Raw genomic sequence first — 20316 nt, forward strand, 5'->3', positions numbered from 1 at the left:
AGGCTGAACGAGTGGCAGGCAGCTCTTAATTTGGCTGCTGAATCTAAAGCTATCCTACTAGTAAGCCACGGAGATGAGCTTGGACAAGTTGCTTTTTTGCTGAACCCTCCAGTCAACATTTAACTTCCCCAAGCTCTGGAGATAAGAAATTCCATTTTAGAGTCTTCAACATACTCCAGGTTTCCTCATTTATGAAATCTTCCAGCTATTGTAACTTAACAACTCCGACAATTAACCACACTGGTTGGAACTGATAGGAGTTGCAACCGGAAATAGCTGAAGAACTCTGGATTGTAGATAATTGACATCAGTTTTTGGAATAAAATATATTCATATTGATCTCTGCCATACAAATCATAGAATCATAGAGTTGGAAGAGACTACAAGTGCCATTCAGTCCAACCCAGAAGCTTGGGTTGAAGGGTGGGAGGTAAAGAGATATTTGTGAATGGGGCAGGGGACAGATTTCACAACAAAGCGTAAATGCTTGCCTTTGTTCATATTCCAGAAGAGACTGAAAAAATGCTGCTATGCTTCCAAGAACAAGTTGTGGTTATTTTTAAATACTTCTCAATAAGGTGTGTCCATCAAGCTCACAACATTATTTGGTTATTTTCCTTGTAGTACTGTAATTATCTAGCTCTTGTTGATGTGAATTGGGAATACATCAGATACTCATGTAGATGATCAAGTTGGAAGAAATGCTTTCAGAGGGAAAGGAACTCCAACAGTGAATCTGTTAACTTTTTTTCAGTTCTGTTCACCTTCATAACTCTTCATAACTTCATAACTTTGCACTATTTCCTTGCTAATAAAAAAAATTCCTCTTCCTCCTCAGTTAAGAGAAGTAGTGATTTTGGCCAATAGCATGAAAAGTCCCACTATTTGGTGGAGGAAACTGTAAATGAAAAATGAGTTTATAAGGTAGCATTGGATACCTCACTATACAATTATCGTAAAAGTACACCCACGTAAGCAGGAAGTGTGCCTATATAATGCCCTTAGGAGATATCAACCATTGTATTTGATAGGATAAGGTATTGATAGTATATCGCCAATCAGATTTGGCTGCCTTACTGTGAAATCATTAAAAAGAAATTAAGACAGTTCAGAGTAGGATCCATACTTCTCTTTTAGTGATATGAATAGCTGATTCAGTTGGGATCTATATACTGAAGATTTCATGTTGATATATAAGCAGTAGGATTTGGCTAAATTTTAATATTACTATGACCAAAAGCAGGCAATCCAAGAACCATTGTCCTCCCTTGGAAAAAATGAAAGAGTCTTTGACATTGTTGAAAATGAGTATCTGCATTGCATGTTTTAATTTTTTTGTAGTGAAAACTACGTTTCCTAACCAATGCAAGAGAGGGAGTGCCAGAGACGAAATATTTTTGTTGAACCGCAACTTTTAAATTATTTTGTGTTTGTAGCTCTTTCTGTAACACAAAAAAAAATGGTTGTGCTAGATTATATATTCATTATGTAAGCACACAGCTCACACCTACTTGTGAATATATCAAGGAAGTAATAAGTTGAAAAACTAGACTGGAAAATGCAGAATAAGGATTTGTTATCCTGTCATTTATTTAGGGCAGACTGATTTCGCCATGGCCTCATTTGCTGAACTAAATGCTAAATTTGCCATCGATTTCCTCTATCTCCTGAGCCAAAAACACCCAGATGAAAACATAATGTTTTCTCCAGTGAATCTTTCCTCTGCCTTGGGTTTTTTAACTTATGGATCACAATGTGACAAAAAAGTGGAGCCAGAAAAGGTAAGATATACATCATTTCGCAGGTCCCCCAAAACACGGAATAACATTTTTACATCCTGGAAACCTAGGACTTGAAAAAGTTACTTATTGGCATTCTGGTGATTTTGAAAGTTTTGATCCAAAAGAATAATTTTCACTCACTTTCCATTTAAAATGAGGGCCCTTCCAGACAGGCCCAAAATGTGGGACTTGTCTCGATTTTACCTAAGGAGTCCAAATGATGTCTCAGGTAAAAGGGAATGAATGTGAAGAAAACTCTTGCAAAGATCCTTAAGCTCCTGAAGCCCTAAGGAGTGCCTGGCAGCACAGGTCCCTTGGTAGAGTATTCCTGACGCTTGAAAAAAATGGGAGGGTGTGGAGACAAAAACCCGGGATGAAGTGGGTTATTTTATCCCCTTTCCTCCTGGGTTTCTGCCCTGTGCATATGGGCCTTGAGAAATACCTTAATATCAGCTACTGGTTTCATTTCCAGCTACTAGAAATGGAACACTTCTTGTTAAATTTTCAGAACAGATTGTTTTCCTTTTGTCTCCTCTGGTTAAAAGTTGTGTTATAAAAGAGCAATCTGTCATGTGCAAGAAAATTACTTAAGTTAAATTCAAATTCAAAATTAGGAACAGATGATGAGAGACAAATTGGACAGGTAGCATAAAAGAAAACAACAAAGGCCTAAGTCCTAGTCTTAATTTTAATTAGCGTAGAGGTATTGAATTAATTGGCTCTACATGTTGACTCACAATTCAACAGTTGAATTAATTAGTTGACTTTAATTTGATTCAAACAGGACTTCAGACAGAATGTATTCCCTACATAGCCTATATGAGGCAACCTTAAAGAAAAATCTCAAAAGTTATTTGCAAATCACAAAGATCATCCATGCTTTTGCAGCAAACAGATTTAACAGGGAATAACCCAATTTCTGCTCTTATAAACTCAAAATCTGCTAACTAATTATGACTGGAGTAAACTTGATGTAACCAGCATATGGGAAAGGAGCACCAAAGGAGATGAGATATCGCCATAGCTAGTTTTAATAAAAGGCAAAAGAAGGGTAACCACCACAAGATGAAAGGAAATACAGTGAACATGACCACTATAAATATGTTGAAGGTACAATTCTACTGATAAAAGACATTATATTGATGCAAAGATGTTGGTGTACCATCCAATTTACAAGTTCATTTTCATCATCTCGTTTTTCAATATTGGATTTTCATTCTTTGTATTAGGTGCTTTCTTGCAACAAAGAGAAAGAATCCATTAATTCAGAAACCAAATGCCTTTCTGAAACATCAGCAAGAGGTCAAAGTTTGGGGAGCAAGCAAAGCAGATATCTTCCAAAATTGCCAAACGGTATGTTTTTTTCTCTCTCAACAAGATAACATTTCTACTAAGAAAACATCTGTAATGTCTTAATATTGTTTTCCTTAAATCCTTGGCCTTTGGCTTGATTATCCCTTATCTAAAATTCCAAAATCAAAAATATCCCAAAATCAAAAAATGTCCCCATGGGTGGCTGAGATAATGATGCCTTTGTTTTCTGATGGTTCTGCATGAAACACAAATAGTGTCTCATGCAGAAAAACATTAGAAATATTTTATATCTATTTTAAATCTAAATAAAATTCATGTTTAGACTTGGATTCCAGCTCCAAGAGATCTCAATATTTATGTACAGTAGAGTCTCACTTATCCAAGCTAAACGGGCCGGAAGAAGCTTGGATAAGCAAATATCTTGGATAATAAAAAAGGATTAAGGAAAAGCCTATTAAACATCAAATTAGGTTATGATTTTACAAATTAAGCACGAAAATATCATGTTATACAACAAATTTGACAGAAAAAGTAGTTGGATACGCAGTAATGTTATGTTGTAATTACTGTATTTACGAATTTAGCACCAAAATATCATGATATATTGAAAACACTGACTACAAAAATGGCTTGGATAATCCAGAAGCTTGGATAAGCGAGGCTTGGATAAGTGAGACTCTACTGTATATGCACATAATGATATTTCAAAATCTCAAAAAAAATCCCAAAATATTTCTATTCCCAAGCATTTGGCTATATAATATTCCATGTATATCTATTTAAAACATCAAAACTTCCAGGCGTCCCCTGGGCAACGTCCTCGCAGACGGCCAATTCTCTCACACCAGAAGTGACTTGCAGTTTCTCAAGTCGCTCCTGACACAGAAAAAAAAATGCAGATATGAATTTTGTTGTTGTTGAACTAAAAACTAAAAATACAGATTATAGAGTAATATAAGAAACTTGTTTAGGGAGCAATCTTAACCTCTGCCAAAGTGAAGAGGATTTTTATGATATTTCTATTCCCAAATCCAGACAACCTTCAGATTTGTTTTATATGCAGGGTTTCCCCTTGTTTTATATGCATTGGTTCCGTATGTAACACATAACTTTTCAAAATCCTTGGTGGATCTTATTAGTTTAGAATAGTTTTCCCTCCCCACAAATGCGTCCTCAAACATATAGATGGTGAAGAATGGGACCAGTTGGTACAGAATGTATACTTTTCCCACATAATTTTAGTTGCATGACAGTATCTCCATGAATTTAACTTAGCTTTCTTTGTCCTGCTTGTAGCTCAAACCACTTGGAACAAAACTAGCTGTAGAGAATCCTCCCTGTTCAAAACATCTGAAGAAGGTGAGAAACAAACTACAAAAGAGAATTTGGTTTTGTTAGCAGCTGAAACTATTTTGTTAGCAGAAAATATTCCTCAAGCAGATGCTGAGGAAGAGAGTTCCTTGCACTATGTTCCCTGGAGAAAACATCTCACAGGAATGGAAGAGAGTGAAAATCTAACTCAAGAAAATCCATCTGCAGAAGGAAAGGTGACTGAAAATGAAGCTACTGCTCACAAGTATGTCTGCGAAAACTTGACAGAAACAAGTTCACCAACTGCACCCTCAAGAGTTGAAGATGCCATAGAAAATCTAAGAACCATGTTGTCTGAATTCAGGCATACAGTGAAATGTGCAGATAACAATGCACAGACATTCAAGGAAAGTTGGTTGCTCTTTAAAGAATGTTGTGACAACATGTGTACAAGCATGTCAAACCTTCAAGGTGTTTTGGAATCCCTCATCACAGTTTTAAGAGAGTAGGGAGGAAACACATTTATGGGAAGGAATTAAATTAAACATATGGCTCATACTGAAAATCAGTCTCATTATATAAATTGATAGCTTAAGCCAACTGTTTTCAGTCTCCGGTATTGAAGTCTAGGTGATTTGGATACTGTGTGTGCACAAATGTGAGAGATGTGTGTGTGTCTTCGCATACATTGATTTATGGCAATATCATGAATTTTCATAGGAATTTCTTAGGCAAGGAATACCTGGAAATGGTTTACAATTGCCTTCCTTTGACCATAACCTATGCGCTGCGGATCTTTCAATGTAAACAATTGCAACATAGACTGGGACTGATGGGAGTTGTGGGGTGCCCAAAAAAGTGTTTAATATTCTTTCAAAATTGAAAAATTGAGGTTAGATAGAAATAACACTTTATCATTTACTATAGCACGGCTTCCTACTAACTGAAAAAAATGAGAAAGGGGACACAGATTTCCATCAAATGTGCTATGAGCATAAAAGCGAATTTAGAAGTAATTTGCTGTTAATGGGTTACTTTGAGGGGTCTTTTCCCTCTTCTGAAGCTTCTTCTTTATTGTCAAAGCAGTAGACATTTCACCACCACTTAAGCCCTGTTAATGCAGTTTCCAAAGAACTTTGGATTTCTTGATTTGACTGATTTTTAACAAATTTCTTGTGTTGTTTTGCCTTCTTTTCTTGTATTAATTTTAATTGATTCTAAGTCTCTATTAACTTAAAATGGTAAGCTGTAGAACTATGAAACAATGGTGATATACGCTTAACAGAAATAAAACAGAACAATATTTTTTTATCTTTCCTCTCCATTTAATTGGTGTGAGGTAGTGGTGATGGTGAATAGAATCCTATTTTGTAAGATATGCATATGGAAATTGCATATGGAAAATTTATTTTGCCCTCTGCCTCCTGGTATCTGAGTACATCAATATTTCATCAGAAGAGAGAATCTAGACATTTCAGATCTATACTTGAAAGAGGAAATAGAATAGTGTAGCCAAGACACACCTCTATTCCTTCTTTCTCATTTTGACTACATATGCATACACATACACACACACACACACACACACACTTTAAAGTGCTGTCACTGAGATCCCATTCTAGAGGAAGTACTGTATTTTATCTTTTATGTACCATTAACTAACCATGTGTACGGAATACATTGTGCATTTATTTATTCTGAGCTATCAAATTTATATTTTAGTTAACAAAATATAAGGTACACATCTAATTAAAATCTTGTACTCTGTGATAAAGTAAAAATTAAATGAAATAAAGTTCAATGATAACTTGATTAAAGAGTTTGATTTGTTCTGTGACTGATCTCTTAACTCAAATTGCTCTTATCTCAAAATGAATTTTTCCGTTGAAATGCATTGAAATGTTATTAATCTGTTCCACCACCCCAAAACCTCCCCCAAGTTTTTTGTTACATGTTTTTAAACAAGAGAATGCACTTTATAAATAACAAATAACGTCTAAAAGCACATTCACATGGAACAATAAAAAAGAAAGATCAATTTTAAAATGATAGAGGCCCAAAGTTGTGGCACAATGGCAGAACCACAAAGTTGTGGCAAGGAAGTACAAAGCACAAAGTAAAGATGTCTTTATTTATTTATTTACAGCATGTATATTCCGCCCTTCTCACCCCGAAGGGGACTCAGGGTGGATCACATCTATATATATAAAAGGGTAATGAAATTTCGGCCTAGGACAAAACAACAAAACTACACATCCCAGAAACACTAAACTTGGCAACACAACCCCTCATCCATGCCTCTACGTTCAAACAACAAAAAGCTCCAGTTACTCCAGAAAACGGCCAGGCTTTGAAACTGCAAGACTATTCACTGCTATTCCATCTGGCCAATAAAGGATTCCCATAAGCCACAGCAATGCGTGGCCGGGCAAAGCTAGTTACACATATAGGCAAACATTCAATGCCTTTTAACATAGGACAAAGACAAACAAACATAGGCTCCGAGCGGGCCTCGAACTCATGACCTCCTGGTCAGAGTGATTCATTGCAGCTACTCTCCAGCCTGTGCCACAGCCCGAGCATCATTTTCTTCACACCCTCCCTCTCTTGCTCTTTTCCCCTTTCTCTCTTCATGAAACCAAACATATCAGGAATAAAAACCACACAAAATCAACTAACCCAAAGTTCCTCTAAGCAGACAAGAGCAAAGCAGACAACAATCTCCCAAAACAGACAAGGGCATGAGACATGAGACATGGAGACACAGGCCGGGGAGCCCTAAAGCTCTGTATTCTGGCGCTAGCACTTCCTCTGGTGTTAGCTCTTAACTCAAAATGCTGCTTGTATGTCAACGTGAAACAGGGACAAGCTATGGCTCTAAACTCAAAACACTATTAAGCTGGGATGCTCATAAGTCGAAGTCTAAGTATATTCAATTCAACGTCCCTTCAGCATAGCATAAATATCTACATGTGAACTATGCTAAGCCATATACCTCCATCATCTACTTCTTGATGCCGAATTCATTGCCATTCCAGGCTTTGTAGCCAGCCAGCAAACTATGGACCTTATCAAATGAGCAGATGGAAAGTGGGGAAAACATGTGACAGTGTGGGACAGTGGAGGGAACTGTCTTACTCTGTTCCCTCCCATTAAGATCTGTCTTCTGACATTCCACGTTTTTCCCCCATAGAGGTTTGGCTTCCCCCTGCTTTCTGCCACTCTGGGTTCCATTTCTCTACATTGCCAAAATGGAACCCCATGAAATCCCACTGGAAATTGTCTTACATCATGTGATGGACTCCATGGGACTCTGTTTTGACAGCATAGGGAAATGGGGAGAGGACACTAAGAAGACTGTGTTTGATGAGGTCGAAAGTCTCCATATTTTCGTCATGATATCTAAAGCACCATGGAGTCCCTTTGAGGACCCTAGGGGAACTCAGTGCTGATATCATTATTTCATATCTAGCTACAGAGATTGTAGCCAGACTACCTCTCCTTATTGAGAAATTATTAGCAGAACATCTGATGTGCTAAACAAAAATGTGAACAGTTCACCTCTCCCAATATCTAGCAAAAAATCCAACTTACAACCTCATCAGAAGGGCACAATTGTCCATCCTATGACACTTCCACTTCACTTGAAGCACAGAGCCCACCAGTTCCCATTACATGACATCAATCTATTTCTGGTGGGGCTCCATGCCTCAAGTGAAGTGGAAGTGTTGCAGGAGGCAGTGGCAGTAACACTGGAGGCTTCCCATATTGCATAGGAAACAATGGGGGTGGGTGGGAGGCAGTGATGCGTGCCCCAATGGGATGAGGATAGTGGTGAATCCCAGCCTTAATGTGATGAAGTCCCTGGTCTTCTTCATAAAGTATATAAAATAGTTTACTCATGAATACGTTTGTATCATCAGCACAGGTTCATCTTGTTGAGGAAGACAAGAAAAGCAAGAAAATCTACTAGAATCATAGAATCATAGAATCATAGAATAGTAGAGTTGGAAGAGACCTCATGGGCCATCCAGTCCAACCCCCTGCTAAGAAGCAGGAAATCGCATTCAAAGCACCCCCGACAGATGGCCATCCAGCCTCTGCTTAAAAGCCTCCAAGGAAGGAGCCTCCACCACGGCCCCGGGGAGAGAGTTCCACTGTCGAACAGCCCTCACAGTGAGGAAGTTCTTCCTGATGTTCAGGTGGAATCTCCTTTCCTGTAGTTTGAAGCCATTGTTCCGTGTCCTAGTCTGCAGGGCAGCAGAAAACAAGCTTGCTCCCTCTTCCCTATGACTTCCCTTCACATATTTGTACATGGCTATCATGTCTCCTCTCAGCCTTCTCTTCTGCAGGCTAAAAATGCCCAGCTTTTTAAGCCGCTCCTCATAGGGCTTGTTCTCCAGACCCTTAATCATTTTAGTCGCCCTCCTCTGGACGCTTTCCAGCTTGTCAACATCTCCCTTCAACTGTGGTGCCCAAAATTGGACACAGTATTCCAGGTGTGGTCTGACCAAGGCAGAATAGAGGGGGAGCATAACTTCCCTGGATCTAGACGCTAGAGCATTGTTGGCTCATGTTTAACTTGTTGTCCACGAGGACTCCAAGGTCTATATACTATATATACTATATATTATCAGGAAAGTTGGAACATCTCCCATGTTTAATGATGGATGGGACTTTTTAAAAAGTGAGATACTGAAGGCGCAATAGCAAACAGTGCCAGCAAGGAAGAAAATAGGAGAAGTGTAAATCTCTTTTTCAATAGAGTTACAAGCTTGGTAGATGCAGGGAATGCTGTGGTTATAGCATATCTTTATTTCAGTAAAGCCTTCGACAAAGTCCCCCATGACCTTCTTGCAAGCTAACTAGTCAAAATGTGGGTTAGGCAATTCTATTATTACATGGATCTGTAACTATTTAAGCAACCGAACCCGAAGAGTGCTCACCAATGATTCCTCTTCATTCTGGAAAGAAGTGACTAGTAGAGTGCCGCCGGATTTGGTTCTGGGTTGAGTCCTGTTCAGCATCTTTATTAATGTCAAGGATGCATGGCATGGTACCTTCCTTTGCCCACCACCCTCCTCTTCCTCTTCCCCTTCCTCCTTCTCTCCTCTTCTTTTTCTTTTTAAAAACTTATATATGATCATTGGATGGACAGTCAGACATGTGCATTTTCCTAACAAAATGATACTTATTCCTAAATAAATGCATTTTTGCATTAGTGGCAGGAGCAAGCTCTGTTGTAATCTCAAAAATCATGAAAGAGCTATATGAGCATCTACAGTTGCTGTATCTTTCTATTTTCCCCTCAAACCATCTGAGAAACTATTTCTATTGCCAAACAGATTTGGATATAGGGTTGTTTCATTTTGTTTTTGTTGAACATACCAGAAATGTAAAAGAGGCTGTAAATCATGCAATCATTCTACTATTAAGTAGCGCCAATAAGTCCCAGTCTAAAATTATCAACCTGTCTCAGGCCACCGACATGAGTGTCCCTTCCGACTCTATGTTTTTATGATTCTTTCTCAACAGGAGTGCAGTGGGTTCTAGAATTCACTATTGTGGGACAGAGCAAAGAAGTATATAGTCAGATACAGACCTCAGATTATAGAAATACCCATTTTAATCAATTTGAGGAAATGCTGGCTAGAATCCCATCACTAGAAACACTGAAGGACAACCAACAAGGCTGGAGTTCTTGAAGACGGAGTTGCAAAAAGCACATTCACTATCCCATGGAAGAAGAAAAATTGGAAATATTGGGAAAAATCCAATTGGCAAGCTTGCAGGAACTGCATCAAGAAAGTTAACATCAGAATGAACTAAGAATGGCTAGACAAGGAAGGAGCAACTAAAAAAGAAATGTTCCAATGCATTCATGGCAAGAGAATGATCATGGAGACAGTTCAGTAAAGATGGTAAAATGCTAATAGATCACATTGAAATGGCAGAACTCTTCAATACTTATTGAAGAAGCAGAAGCAGAGACCTTGGCAAGAGATCCAAATGGCAAATCAATATTGCTAGGGAGTTAGGAAACACCTAGTTAACCTAAATAAGTTCAGTTGTGCAGGCCCAGATGAACTGTATCGCAGAGTACTCAAGTAACTTGCTTTTTTCCCCTGTGTCAGGAGCGACTTGAGAAAGTGCAAGTTGCTTCTGGTGTGAGAGAATTGGCTGTCTGCAAGGACATTGCCCAGAAGACGCCCAGATGTTTGAAGTTTTTACCATCCTTGTGCGAGGCTTCTCTCATATCCCCACATGGGGAATTGGAGCTGACAGAAGGAGCTCATCCACTCTCTCCCTGGATTCGAATCATCAACCTTCAGATCAGCAACTCAACCTTGAAGTCAGCAGTCTTGCCAGCACAAGAGTTTAATCCTTTATTCCACTGGGGGATCCTTAATAACTTGCTGATGGGCTCTGAAACACTTCTCAGCATTGTTGAGAAATCTTGGAGAACAGGTGAGGTGCCAAAGTTCTGAAGAGGGGAAAACATAGTCCCTCTCTTTTTAAAAAAGTGAAAAAAGAACATCCAGGATATTTCAGATCAGTCAGCCTGACCTCAATACCAGCAAAATGATTAGAACACATTATGCAGGAGTCTGTCTGAAAATGTCTTGATGACAATGCAGTAACCAGTGGGAGCCAGCATGGGTTTGCCAAGAAATCTTGCCAAACCTTTATCAGTGACTTAGACAATAGGGTAGAAGGAATCCTTATCAAGTTTGCAAATGACATTTTAAGAAGTATATAGACAAGTTGGAACAGGTTAGGATAAGATTAGCAAGGGTGATAAGATGTATGGAGAACAAAGCATATAATGAAAAGTTGAAGGAGCTGGGCATTGTTTGGCTTGGTGAAGAAAAGATCGAGGGGTAAGATGATCCCACTCTTTATATACTTCAAGGGATGTCACACGGAAGAGAGTTCAGGCTTTTCTGCTTTCTCAGAGGGTAGGACCAGGTCTCATGGGTAAAAGTTGCAGGAGAGTGAATTTTGATTGACTATTTGAAGGAACGCCTTGACAGTAAGACTCAAGGAGCCCTGAGTCAGCTCAGCGCTGATGAACTTGCAGACCAAAAGGTTCAAACCCCGGGAGCGGCGGGAGCGCCCGCTGTTAGCTCCAGCTCCTGCCAACCTAGCAGTTCGAAAACATGTCAATGTGAGTAGATCAATAGGTACCGCTCCGGCGGGAAGGTAACAGCGCTCCATGCAGTCATGCTGGCCACATGACCTTGGAGATGTCTACGGGCAACGCCGGCTCTTTGGCTTAGAAATGGAGATGAGCACCAACCCCCAGAGTCAGACATGACTGGACTTAACGTCAGGGGAAACCTTTACCTTTTACCTTGACAGTAAAAACAGTTCAGCAATAGAATCAATTGCCCAGAGAGTATCCTTTTCCAGCTGTTTTCAAAAAGAGGCCAGACAGTTACCTGCTGGACATGTTTTAGCTGAAGATAATGCATTGAGCAAAGGATAGGACTTGATGGCCTATTAAGCCCCTTCGAGCTCTATGATTCCAACATGTCAAGAGATGGGACAATAAGGCTTTTGGCATCCTTCTAACTTTATGATTATTTCTTTTTTATTTTTTTTAATAGAAAGAGTTTATTGGCTCTTTTTGAATAGAGGAAACCATTCATTTCCCAGGAAGGATGCTTCTGCTGAAACCACCACATAGTTTCCTTTTGCTGATTTTGTGCTTAGCCCCAATGCTCCCAGTTCGGCACTTCTTGACAGCAATGATGAAACCAGGCCTGCCCAGAATCACATAGAAGTCCAAGTCATAGATTCCAATACTGGGATCATATGTTATGCCCAAATCAATGTTCTCCTGAATTCCAAAACCAAAGTGGCTAGTGTTGGAAAAGTTTTTCTTCCTCAATTTGTATTCACACACCTTCAAGCCTTTCTCCAAGATCTCTTCAGCTTTGGCCCCACGCACAGTGCAATGGACGGCAATATTTTCATTTCTCCTGATCCCAAAGGAGCAGACAATGTATTGAACTTTGGAGAACATAGGGGTCTGCCCTGTGATCTGCTCCCGGACTTTGGAGGCTCGCGGATATTTCACCAACGCAGATGTTCAGGCAGAGTTTGTGGATGTGCAGCTCCTACATGGGGTTCTCCTTCTCAACCTGCTCTTGTTGCGCCATCTTGGAGTCATGGAAAAGGTCTCGATTATTATTATTTAATATTAATAATATAATAATAACTTTATTTTTATACCCCGCCCCATCTCCCCGAAGGGACTCGGGGCGGCTTACATGGAGCCTTGCCCGATAAAACAATCAAATATCAAAACACAGCAATAAAACAGTTATCCAATAAAAACATCAATTACAGTAAAAACAATCATTAAAATCAACATAATACAAACAATATTAACACTGGAGACTAATTCATAGAATCCAGGCAAAGTGCAACATGTGCCGAAATGGGCCGAAATGGGGAAGGTAATTATTTATGATTATTTCTATCTGTGTTCAAGCACACATGCATCCATGTACAAATGTACACACAGCATAAAGATCTTATGGTTAGGTGGGTATGAGATGAGGTGATCCTTCAAAAACAGATGAAGAAACATCATGTTGTTTAGCAACTGCTCTTTTTTTATTGGAACTCCCTGAAGCTTTGATCACTAGCTATTTTAATATAGCATTTGAAAGGGGGAAAAGAAACCAAGTAAATGCAAGATGTGGTGTTGATGTTAATGTAGAATAAGTTCTGGTTACTGGGTACATCTCGAGAGTTATGCAACTCTCTTCATATACTTTGATCTTTAGGTAATGTTTTATGAAAGAGTCCTTTGAACATATCAGCTAAATATAGAATCATAGATGAATTGTGTTTTATATTATACTAGCTGTGCCCGGCCACGCGTTGCTGTGGCGTTTTCTGGTGGTGTTGGTGAGAAATTGTTGAGGTAGTGGTGGTATTGAATGTCTGTTGTATGGTTGTCTTTATGTTTAGTATGCACACTGAAGTGGATTATATGGCAGTGTGGAGTCAAGATAATCCAGTTCAAAGCAGATAATATAAGATTCTAAATGGGTTATATAGCTGTGTGGAAGGGCCTTGAGTCTACACTGCCATATAATCCAGTTAAAATCTGATAATCTGTGGAAGAGGCCTAAGTGAGGCCTAACTGTGCCTGTCCCCTGGGCTAAGTAGGTTGCTAGGAGACCAAGTGGGCGGAGCTTAGCCTTCAAACTGGCAGCAATTGGATAAAACCTATTATTCCTTTCCCTGTAATTAGGACTTAATTTTTTTCTTTTCTTTTTGTTGTATCAACCTAGATCCGTGAATGATGGGTTGTGTTGTTAAATTTCGAGGTTGGGGGGCCTGTAGTTTTGTTGTTTTGTCCGCTGCCCTGATGCCATCACTCTTTTATATATATAGATTATAACAATATTTATATTTATATTATTATGGCAACTCTAAGGCAAACCTATCACAGGGTTTTGTAGACATGATTCATTCAGAAGAGGGTTGCCATTGCCTCCCTCTGTAGCTGAGAAAGTGCCATGTCCAATGCCATAGAGCAGTAGTTCCCAAACATATTTGGCCTACCTCCCCCTTTCCAGAAAAAATATTACTCAGCGCCCCTGGAAAGGGGTGTGTGGCTTAGAGGGGTGGGCGTGGCTCCTGCTTAAGAGGGCGGGGCTAAGCCTCTCCCCAGTCCAAGATTCAGGGCTGGGAGGGGGAGGGGTGGCCAGGACTGGGCTGGGCGGAGTTACGAGCTCTGAGGCAGGGCTGAGCTTCTATCCCTGTCCTGCGGCGCCTGCCAGGACACAGGGGGTGGGACTAGAGGAGGGGGCGGGGCCTCCTCCCAAGTGCCTCACGGGGCTGAACCTCTATACCCCGCCCCGTGTTCTAACAAGTGTCTCAGGGGAGCTATACAGAGGCTCTTAGGAAGAGGCCCCGCCCCCCACCCCTAGCCCCGCCCTTTAGTCCTGGCAGGCGCCTCAGGACAGGGGGAGAGAGGTATAGAGGCTCAGCTCTGTCCCAGACTCTAGCTCCGCCCTCTGTGTTCCAACAAGCGCCTCAAGAGAGGTATAGAATCTCAGCCCTGTCTTGGGCTCTTGGGAAGAAGCCCCGCCCCTCCCCTGGCCCCGCCCCTGTGTCCTAATAGGTGCCATCACTGCCCCCCTGAATCGCTACAGCGCCCACCAGGGGGCGGTAGCACCCACTTTGGGAATCACTGCCATAGAACAATAATAATAAATAATAATAATATTATAAAAAAACAATAGTTATAAATAAAGGGAGTTAGAGCGGCTTACAAAGGCACTCCAAGGTACACATATAACATATAGCAAATAATAAATGGTACATAAGTTAAACAAGTCACATGAAATTATAACAATAACACCTGTAACATATGCAGTAGAGCAGGGGTCCCCAGACATTTTAAACAGGGGGCCAGTTCACGATCCTTCAGACCGTTGGAGGGCCCAACTATAGTTGGCCACCGAGCAATATTAATTAATAATAATAATAACAACAACAACAATAATAAAAAAGGGGGTTGGAAGAGACCCTTTGGGCCATTGAGTCCAATCCCCCTCTGCCTTTGTGCACCGAAAGCACAAACAAAGCACTCCTGACAGATGGCCACCCAAAATCAATGTTAATAATAATAATAATAATAATAATAATAATAATAATAATAATAAAGAGGGTTAGAAGAGACCCCTTGAACCATTTAGTCCAATCCCCTTCTGCCTTTGTGCACCAAAAGCACAAGCAAAGCACCCCTGACAGATGGCCACCCAGCCTCAATGTTAATAATAATAATAATGGTTGTAAGAGAAGAAGAGACCCCTTGGGTCATTTAGCCCAATCCCCTTCTGCCCTTGTGCTGTGGGGGCCGGATAAATGGCTTTGATGGGCCGCATCCGGCCCCCGGGCCTTAGTTTGGGGATCCCTGCAGTAGAGTCTCACTTATCCAAGCTAAACAGGCTGGTAGAAGCTTGGATAAGCGAATATTTTGGATAATAAGGAGCGATTAAGGAAAAGCTTATTAAACATCAAATTAGATTATGATTTTACAAATTAAGCACCAAAACATCATGTTATACAACAAATTGGACAGAAAAAGTAGTTCAATACGCAGTAATGTTATGTTATAATTACTGTATTTACGAATTTAGCACCAAAATATCACAATATATTGAAAACATTGACTGCAAAAATGGCTTGGATAATCCAGAGGCTTGGATAAGCAAGGCTTGGATAAGTGAGACTCTACTGTATAACAGAAAAGTCAAATAAAACAATTTTTAAAACATCAGTAGATAAAACTAGCAGAAAGTGCCAAGTGTCAACTTTGTATGGGCCCATTAAGCCAACTCAAGGTCAAAGGGCTGTCTGAACAACTAGGTTTTCAGACTGGAACAGAAGCATTGAAGGGTGGGGGCTAATCTAATCTCTTTATGGAGGGTATTCCAGAGCCGGGGAGCAACCACAGAGAAGGCCATCTCCCTCCTTCCCACCAACCGTGCTTGAGACGGTAGATTTTCATGGCTGAGCAGGAATTTGAACCTTGGTCTCCATATCTCAACACTCAAGCTGTTACACCACACTGGCTCTGTGTTGGAAGGATACCCAATGAAGTTTAACCACTTGCCATGTAGGTATTCACTGCTAAAGCATCCCAATAAATGATCATCTAATCCAGGGGTCCCCAAACTAAGGCCCGGGGGCCGGATGCGGCCCTCCAAGGTCATTTACCTGGCCCCCGCTCTTAGTTTTAGACTTCACCTCACCCAAGTCTGAAATGACTTGAAGGCACACAATACCAACAATCCTACTTATCTTGACTATCTCATTGGCCAGAAGCAGGCCCAGACTTCCCATTGAAATCCTGATAGGTTTATGTTGGTTAAAATTGTTTTTATTTTTAAATAGTGTATTGTTCCTTCATTTACTAATACAGTGCTATGGTAATAATTGAATATATTGTGTATACATATAATATTGATACTAATATTATATTGTAATAAATATAATACTAATAATTATATGATCTAATAATATTAATTATATATTATATATTAAATGTAATATTACTAATAATATTACGATATAGTGGTATAGGACAATATAGTAAGATATAATGCTAATATTCTGCTATGCCAATAATATTATATATTGTATGTACATACAACTTGCAAGCTGCTCTGAGTCCCCTTTGGGGTGAGAGAGGGTGGGGTATAAATGTAGCAAATAAATAAATAGTTGTTGTTGGGTTTTGTTTTTGTTTTTTGTTTTTTGCACTACAAATAAGACATATGCAGTGTGCATAGGAATTTGTTCGCATTTTTTTTCAAATGATAATTTGGCCCCTCAACCGCCTGAGGGACCATGAACTGGCCCTCCACTTAAAAAGTTTGAGGACCCCTGATCTAATCTCTCTTTAGAGATCTAACATTCCAAAATTACACTGTGAAATAGCTTTTATAGGTTACTAGCTGTACCCGGCCATGCGTTGCTGTGGCAAAGTATGGTGGTATGGGAAATAAAGTATTGAGGAATTGGTGGTAGTTAAGGTAAAGGTTAAAGGTTTTCTCCTGACATTAAGTCCAGTCGTGTCTGACTCTGGGGGTTGGTGCTCATCTCCATTTCTAAGCCAAAGAGCTGGCGTTGTTCATGTGGTATGACTGCATGGAGCGCCGGTACCTTCCCGCCGGAGCAGTACCTATTAATCTACTCTCATTTGTATGTTTTAGAACTTTAGGGTTGGCAGAAGCTGGGGCTAACAGTGGGGGCTCTCTCCGCTCCCCCAATTCAAACCTGCGACCTTTCGGTCCAGAAGTTCAGCAGCTCAGTGCTTTAACACGCTGCGCCATCAGGGGATATTATTTCCTAAAGCTTGTGAATATACAATATTTCTGATTGGTTTTTTTTGTCTGTTGGAGGCAAGTATGAATGCTGCAATTAGGTAAAATGGTTAGTATGTAATTGTGACGCCCCTGGCTGCGAGAGCACTGGAAACCAATACACCAAGGCCAATAAACAGTCTAATATCTTTATTAAGGAATTAAGAAATTAAAACGAAAATAAGCAGAAAGTATAGTTCATCAATAGACCTTCCCGCCGGAGCGGTACCTATTGATCTACTCACATTTACATGTTTTCGAACTGCTAGGTTGGCAGGAGCTGGGGCTAACAGTGGGCGCTCATTCCGCTCCTGGGATTTGAACCTGGGACCTTTTGGTCTGCAAGTTCAGCAGCTCAGCGCTTTAACACACTGTGCCACCAAATATAATATATATTATATAAATATAAATATAATAAGAAAAGCCATAATTTTCCCACTTTTCCTTAATTGTTTTCTGTATAATTTTCCAAAAAGATTTCAACATTGCTGTCATCTCTTTAAAAAATGTTTTGGCAGATAATGCACAACACCATTTTTTTATCCCAACAGAGAAAAATTAAAACAGATTATGTTCCTGTTATGAAATGATCCCTGGACTTTTTTGTGTAGTTTGGATGCTTCTGTGATGGTATCTTCAGTACTCCTCTCTCAGGAAAAGCACTAAAAGTATTTTTAAAACTAGCAATTTGCACCTTCAAAGTGCTTGGAAAATATTGTCTCTGCTGGACACATTTGGCTGAAACCGTACTGCACTGGATCCCTCCGAAAGGAGACCTGATACAAGAGGAGCAGAGCTGAGGATGCATACAACCCAATATACAAACTTCCCCAGTGGCGAAGTGTGTTAAAGCACTGAGCTGCTGAACGTGCAGACCGAAAGGTCCCAGGTTCAAATCCCGGGAGCAGAGTGAGCGCCCGCTGTTAGCTCCAGCTTCTGCCAACCTAGCAGTTTGAAAACATGCCAATGTGAGTAGATCAATAGGTACCGCTCCGGCGGGAAGGTAATGGCGCTCCATGCAGTCATGCCGGCCACATGATCTTGGAGGTGTCTACGGACAACACTGGCTCTTCAGCTTAGAAATGGAGATGAGCACCAACTCCCAGAGTCACACATGACTGGACTTAATGTAAGGGGAAATCTTTACCTTTTATAGAGGAAGTAGAGAAAGGTGTTGAGTACCCATCCCACCTTCCAGTTATCTTGCCAACCTGAGGAACTTGGAGAGTGAACAAACCACCCACAAAACCTCACCTTGCTCTTAAATAATGCCAGGTCAATTAAGAATAAGATACACACAATCTAGGACCTCCTCAAGGATGAAGGGGCTGACCTGGCATGCTTTACTGAAACCTGGCTGGGAGATGATAGTGCTCCAACCTGGGCCAAGCCTCCCAGCTGGGTACCGTGTCAGTGCACAGGTGAGAGAAAGTGGGCGGTGGGAGGTAACCATGGTCTATAGGTGGATCTGTAACTGGCTAAGCAAACGAACCCAAAGGGTGCTCACTAATGCGTCGTCTTCATCTAGGAAAGAAGTCACGAGTGGAGTGCTGCAGGGTTCCGTCCTGGGCCCGGTTCTGTTTAACATCTTTATTAACAACTTAGACGAAGGCACGATCATCAAGTTTGCAGATGACACCAAACTGGGAGGGATAGCCAACACTCCAGAAGAAAGGAGCAGAATTCAAAACGATCTTAACAGACTAGAGAGATGGACCGAAACTAACAAAATGAAGTTCAACAGGGACAAATGCAAGATACTTCACTTCGGCAAAAAAATGGAATGCAAAGATACAGAATGGGGGACGTCTGGCTAGACAGCAGTACATGTGAAAAAGATCTTGGAGTCCGTGTGGACAACAAGTTAAACATGAGCCAACAATGTGATGCGGCTGCTAAGAAAGCCAATGGGATTTTGGCCTGCATCAATAGGGGTATAGTTTCTAGATCCAGGGAAGTCATGCTCCCCCTCTATTCTGCCTTGGTCAGACCACACCTGGAATACTGTGTCCAATTCTGGGCACCACAGTTGAAGGGAGATGTTGACAAGCTGGAATGTGTCCAGAGGAGGGCAACTAAAATGATCAAAGGTCTGGAAAACAAGCCCTATGAGGAGCGGCTTAAAGAACTGGACATGTTTAGCCTGAGAGGAGACATGATAGCCATGTACAAATATGTGAGGGGAAGTCATAGGGAGGAGGGAGCAAGTTTGTTTTCTGCTGCCCTCCAGAGTAGGACGCGGAACAATGGCTTCAAACTACAGGAAAGGAGATTCCACCTGAACATCAGGAAGAACTTCCTCACTGTGAGGGCTGTTCGGCAATGGAACTCTCTGTTACAGACTGTGGTGGAGGCTCCTTCTTTGGAGGCTTTTAAGCAGAGGCTGGATGGCCATCTGTTGGGGGTGTTTTGAATGTGATTTCCTGCTTCTTAGCAGGGGGTTGGACTGGATGGCCCATGAGGTCTCTCCCAACTCTACTATCCTATGATTTTATGATTCTATAAAGACCATCTTAACCTGAGCAGAGTGCTTATTAAGGAGCCAAATCACATTTGGTGTTTGTACCTGAATCTGAAAACCACAGATAGCCTGGGGATTCTGTTAGTGTACCATCCTCCCTGCTGCCTAACAGATTCCTTGGCCATAAACAATCTGCTGCATTTTGAAACAGCTGGAATTTCCAAACTTGGTAGTTCAATGTAGAGTGTATTGCAGAAGTTCTACCTTGAGGTTACCAGTGTGTGCACTACCATCTTCAGATTCTCCAAATCTAGGAAAAGGAGCAGCTGGCGTATCAGCTGAAGCTGATAGGTAAGCACTCCTGATCGTTGCATCTACCTGGACTGACATTTGGAGAGACAGATCCAGAAGCACTCCCAAGATGTGAACACAGTCTTTCAGGTGTGTGTGTGTGGGGGGGGGGTGTAACCCTATCCAGAACTGGTTGACACACCTCCATCCCCAGATTAGGATCCTTGATGGCAAGCATCTCTGTTTTGTCTGGATTCATTTT

At 40.8% G+C, this 20316-nt stretch overlaps 1 protein-coding gene and 1 pseudogene across 1 annotated transcript; one reads left to right on the forward strand and one right to left on the reverse strand.

Annotated features, from left to right (window-relative positions):
- Positions 1-346: 346 nt before the first annotated feature.
- LOC107983212 (uncharacterized) lies at positions 347-7174 on the forward strand. Its single transcript, XM_016995724.2, has 3 exons — positions 347-1781; positions 3011-3134; positions 4392-7174. Exons 1-3 carry the CDS (start codon positions 1614-1616, stop codon positions 4913-4915), a joined length of 816 nt encoding a protein of 271 aa, XP_016851213.2. The 5' UTR covers positions 347-1613; the 3' UTR covers positions 4916-7174.
- A 4828-nt stretch (positions 7175-12002) lies between these two features.
- LOC100556792 (large ribosomal subunit protein uL5-like) lies at positions 12003-12571 on the reverse strand (annotated as a pseudogene).
- Positions 12572-20316: the final 7745 nt, after the last annotated feature.

The sequence above is a fragment of the Anolis carolinensis genome, chromosome 4, assembly GCF_035594765.1.
Source record: "Anolis carolinensis isolate JA03-04 chromosome 4, rAnoCar3.1.pri, whole genome shotgun sequence".
Classification (NCBI taxonomy): Eukaryota; Metazoa; Chordata; class Lepidosauria; order Squamata; family Dactyloidae; genus Anolis; species Anolis carolinensis.

Excerpts from the sequence above, each read along its gene's own strand:
- LOC107983212 (XM_016995724.2), top strand. The coding sequence starts at position 1,614 with ATGGCCTCATTTGCTGAACTAAATGCTAAATTTGCCATCGATTTCCTC. Across the intron at positions 1,782-3,010 it reads AAAAAGTGGAGCCAGAAAAG|GTGCTTTCTTGCAACAAAGA; the intron begins GTAAGATATACA and ends TCTTTGTATTAG. Across the intron at positions 3,135-4,391 it reads TCTTCCAAAATTGCCAAACG|CTCAAACCACTTGGAACAAA; the intron begins GTATGTTTTTTT and ends TCCTGCTTGTAG.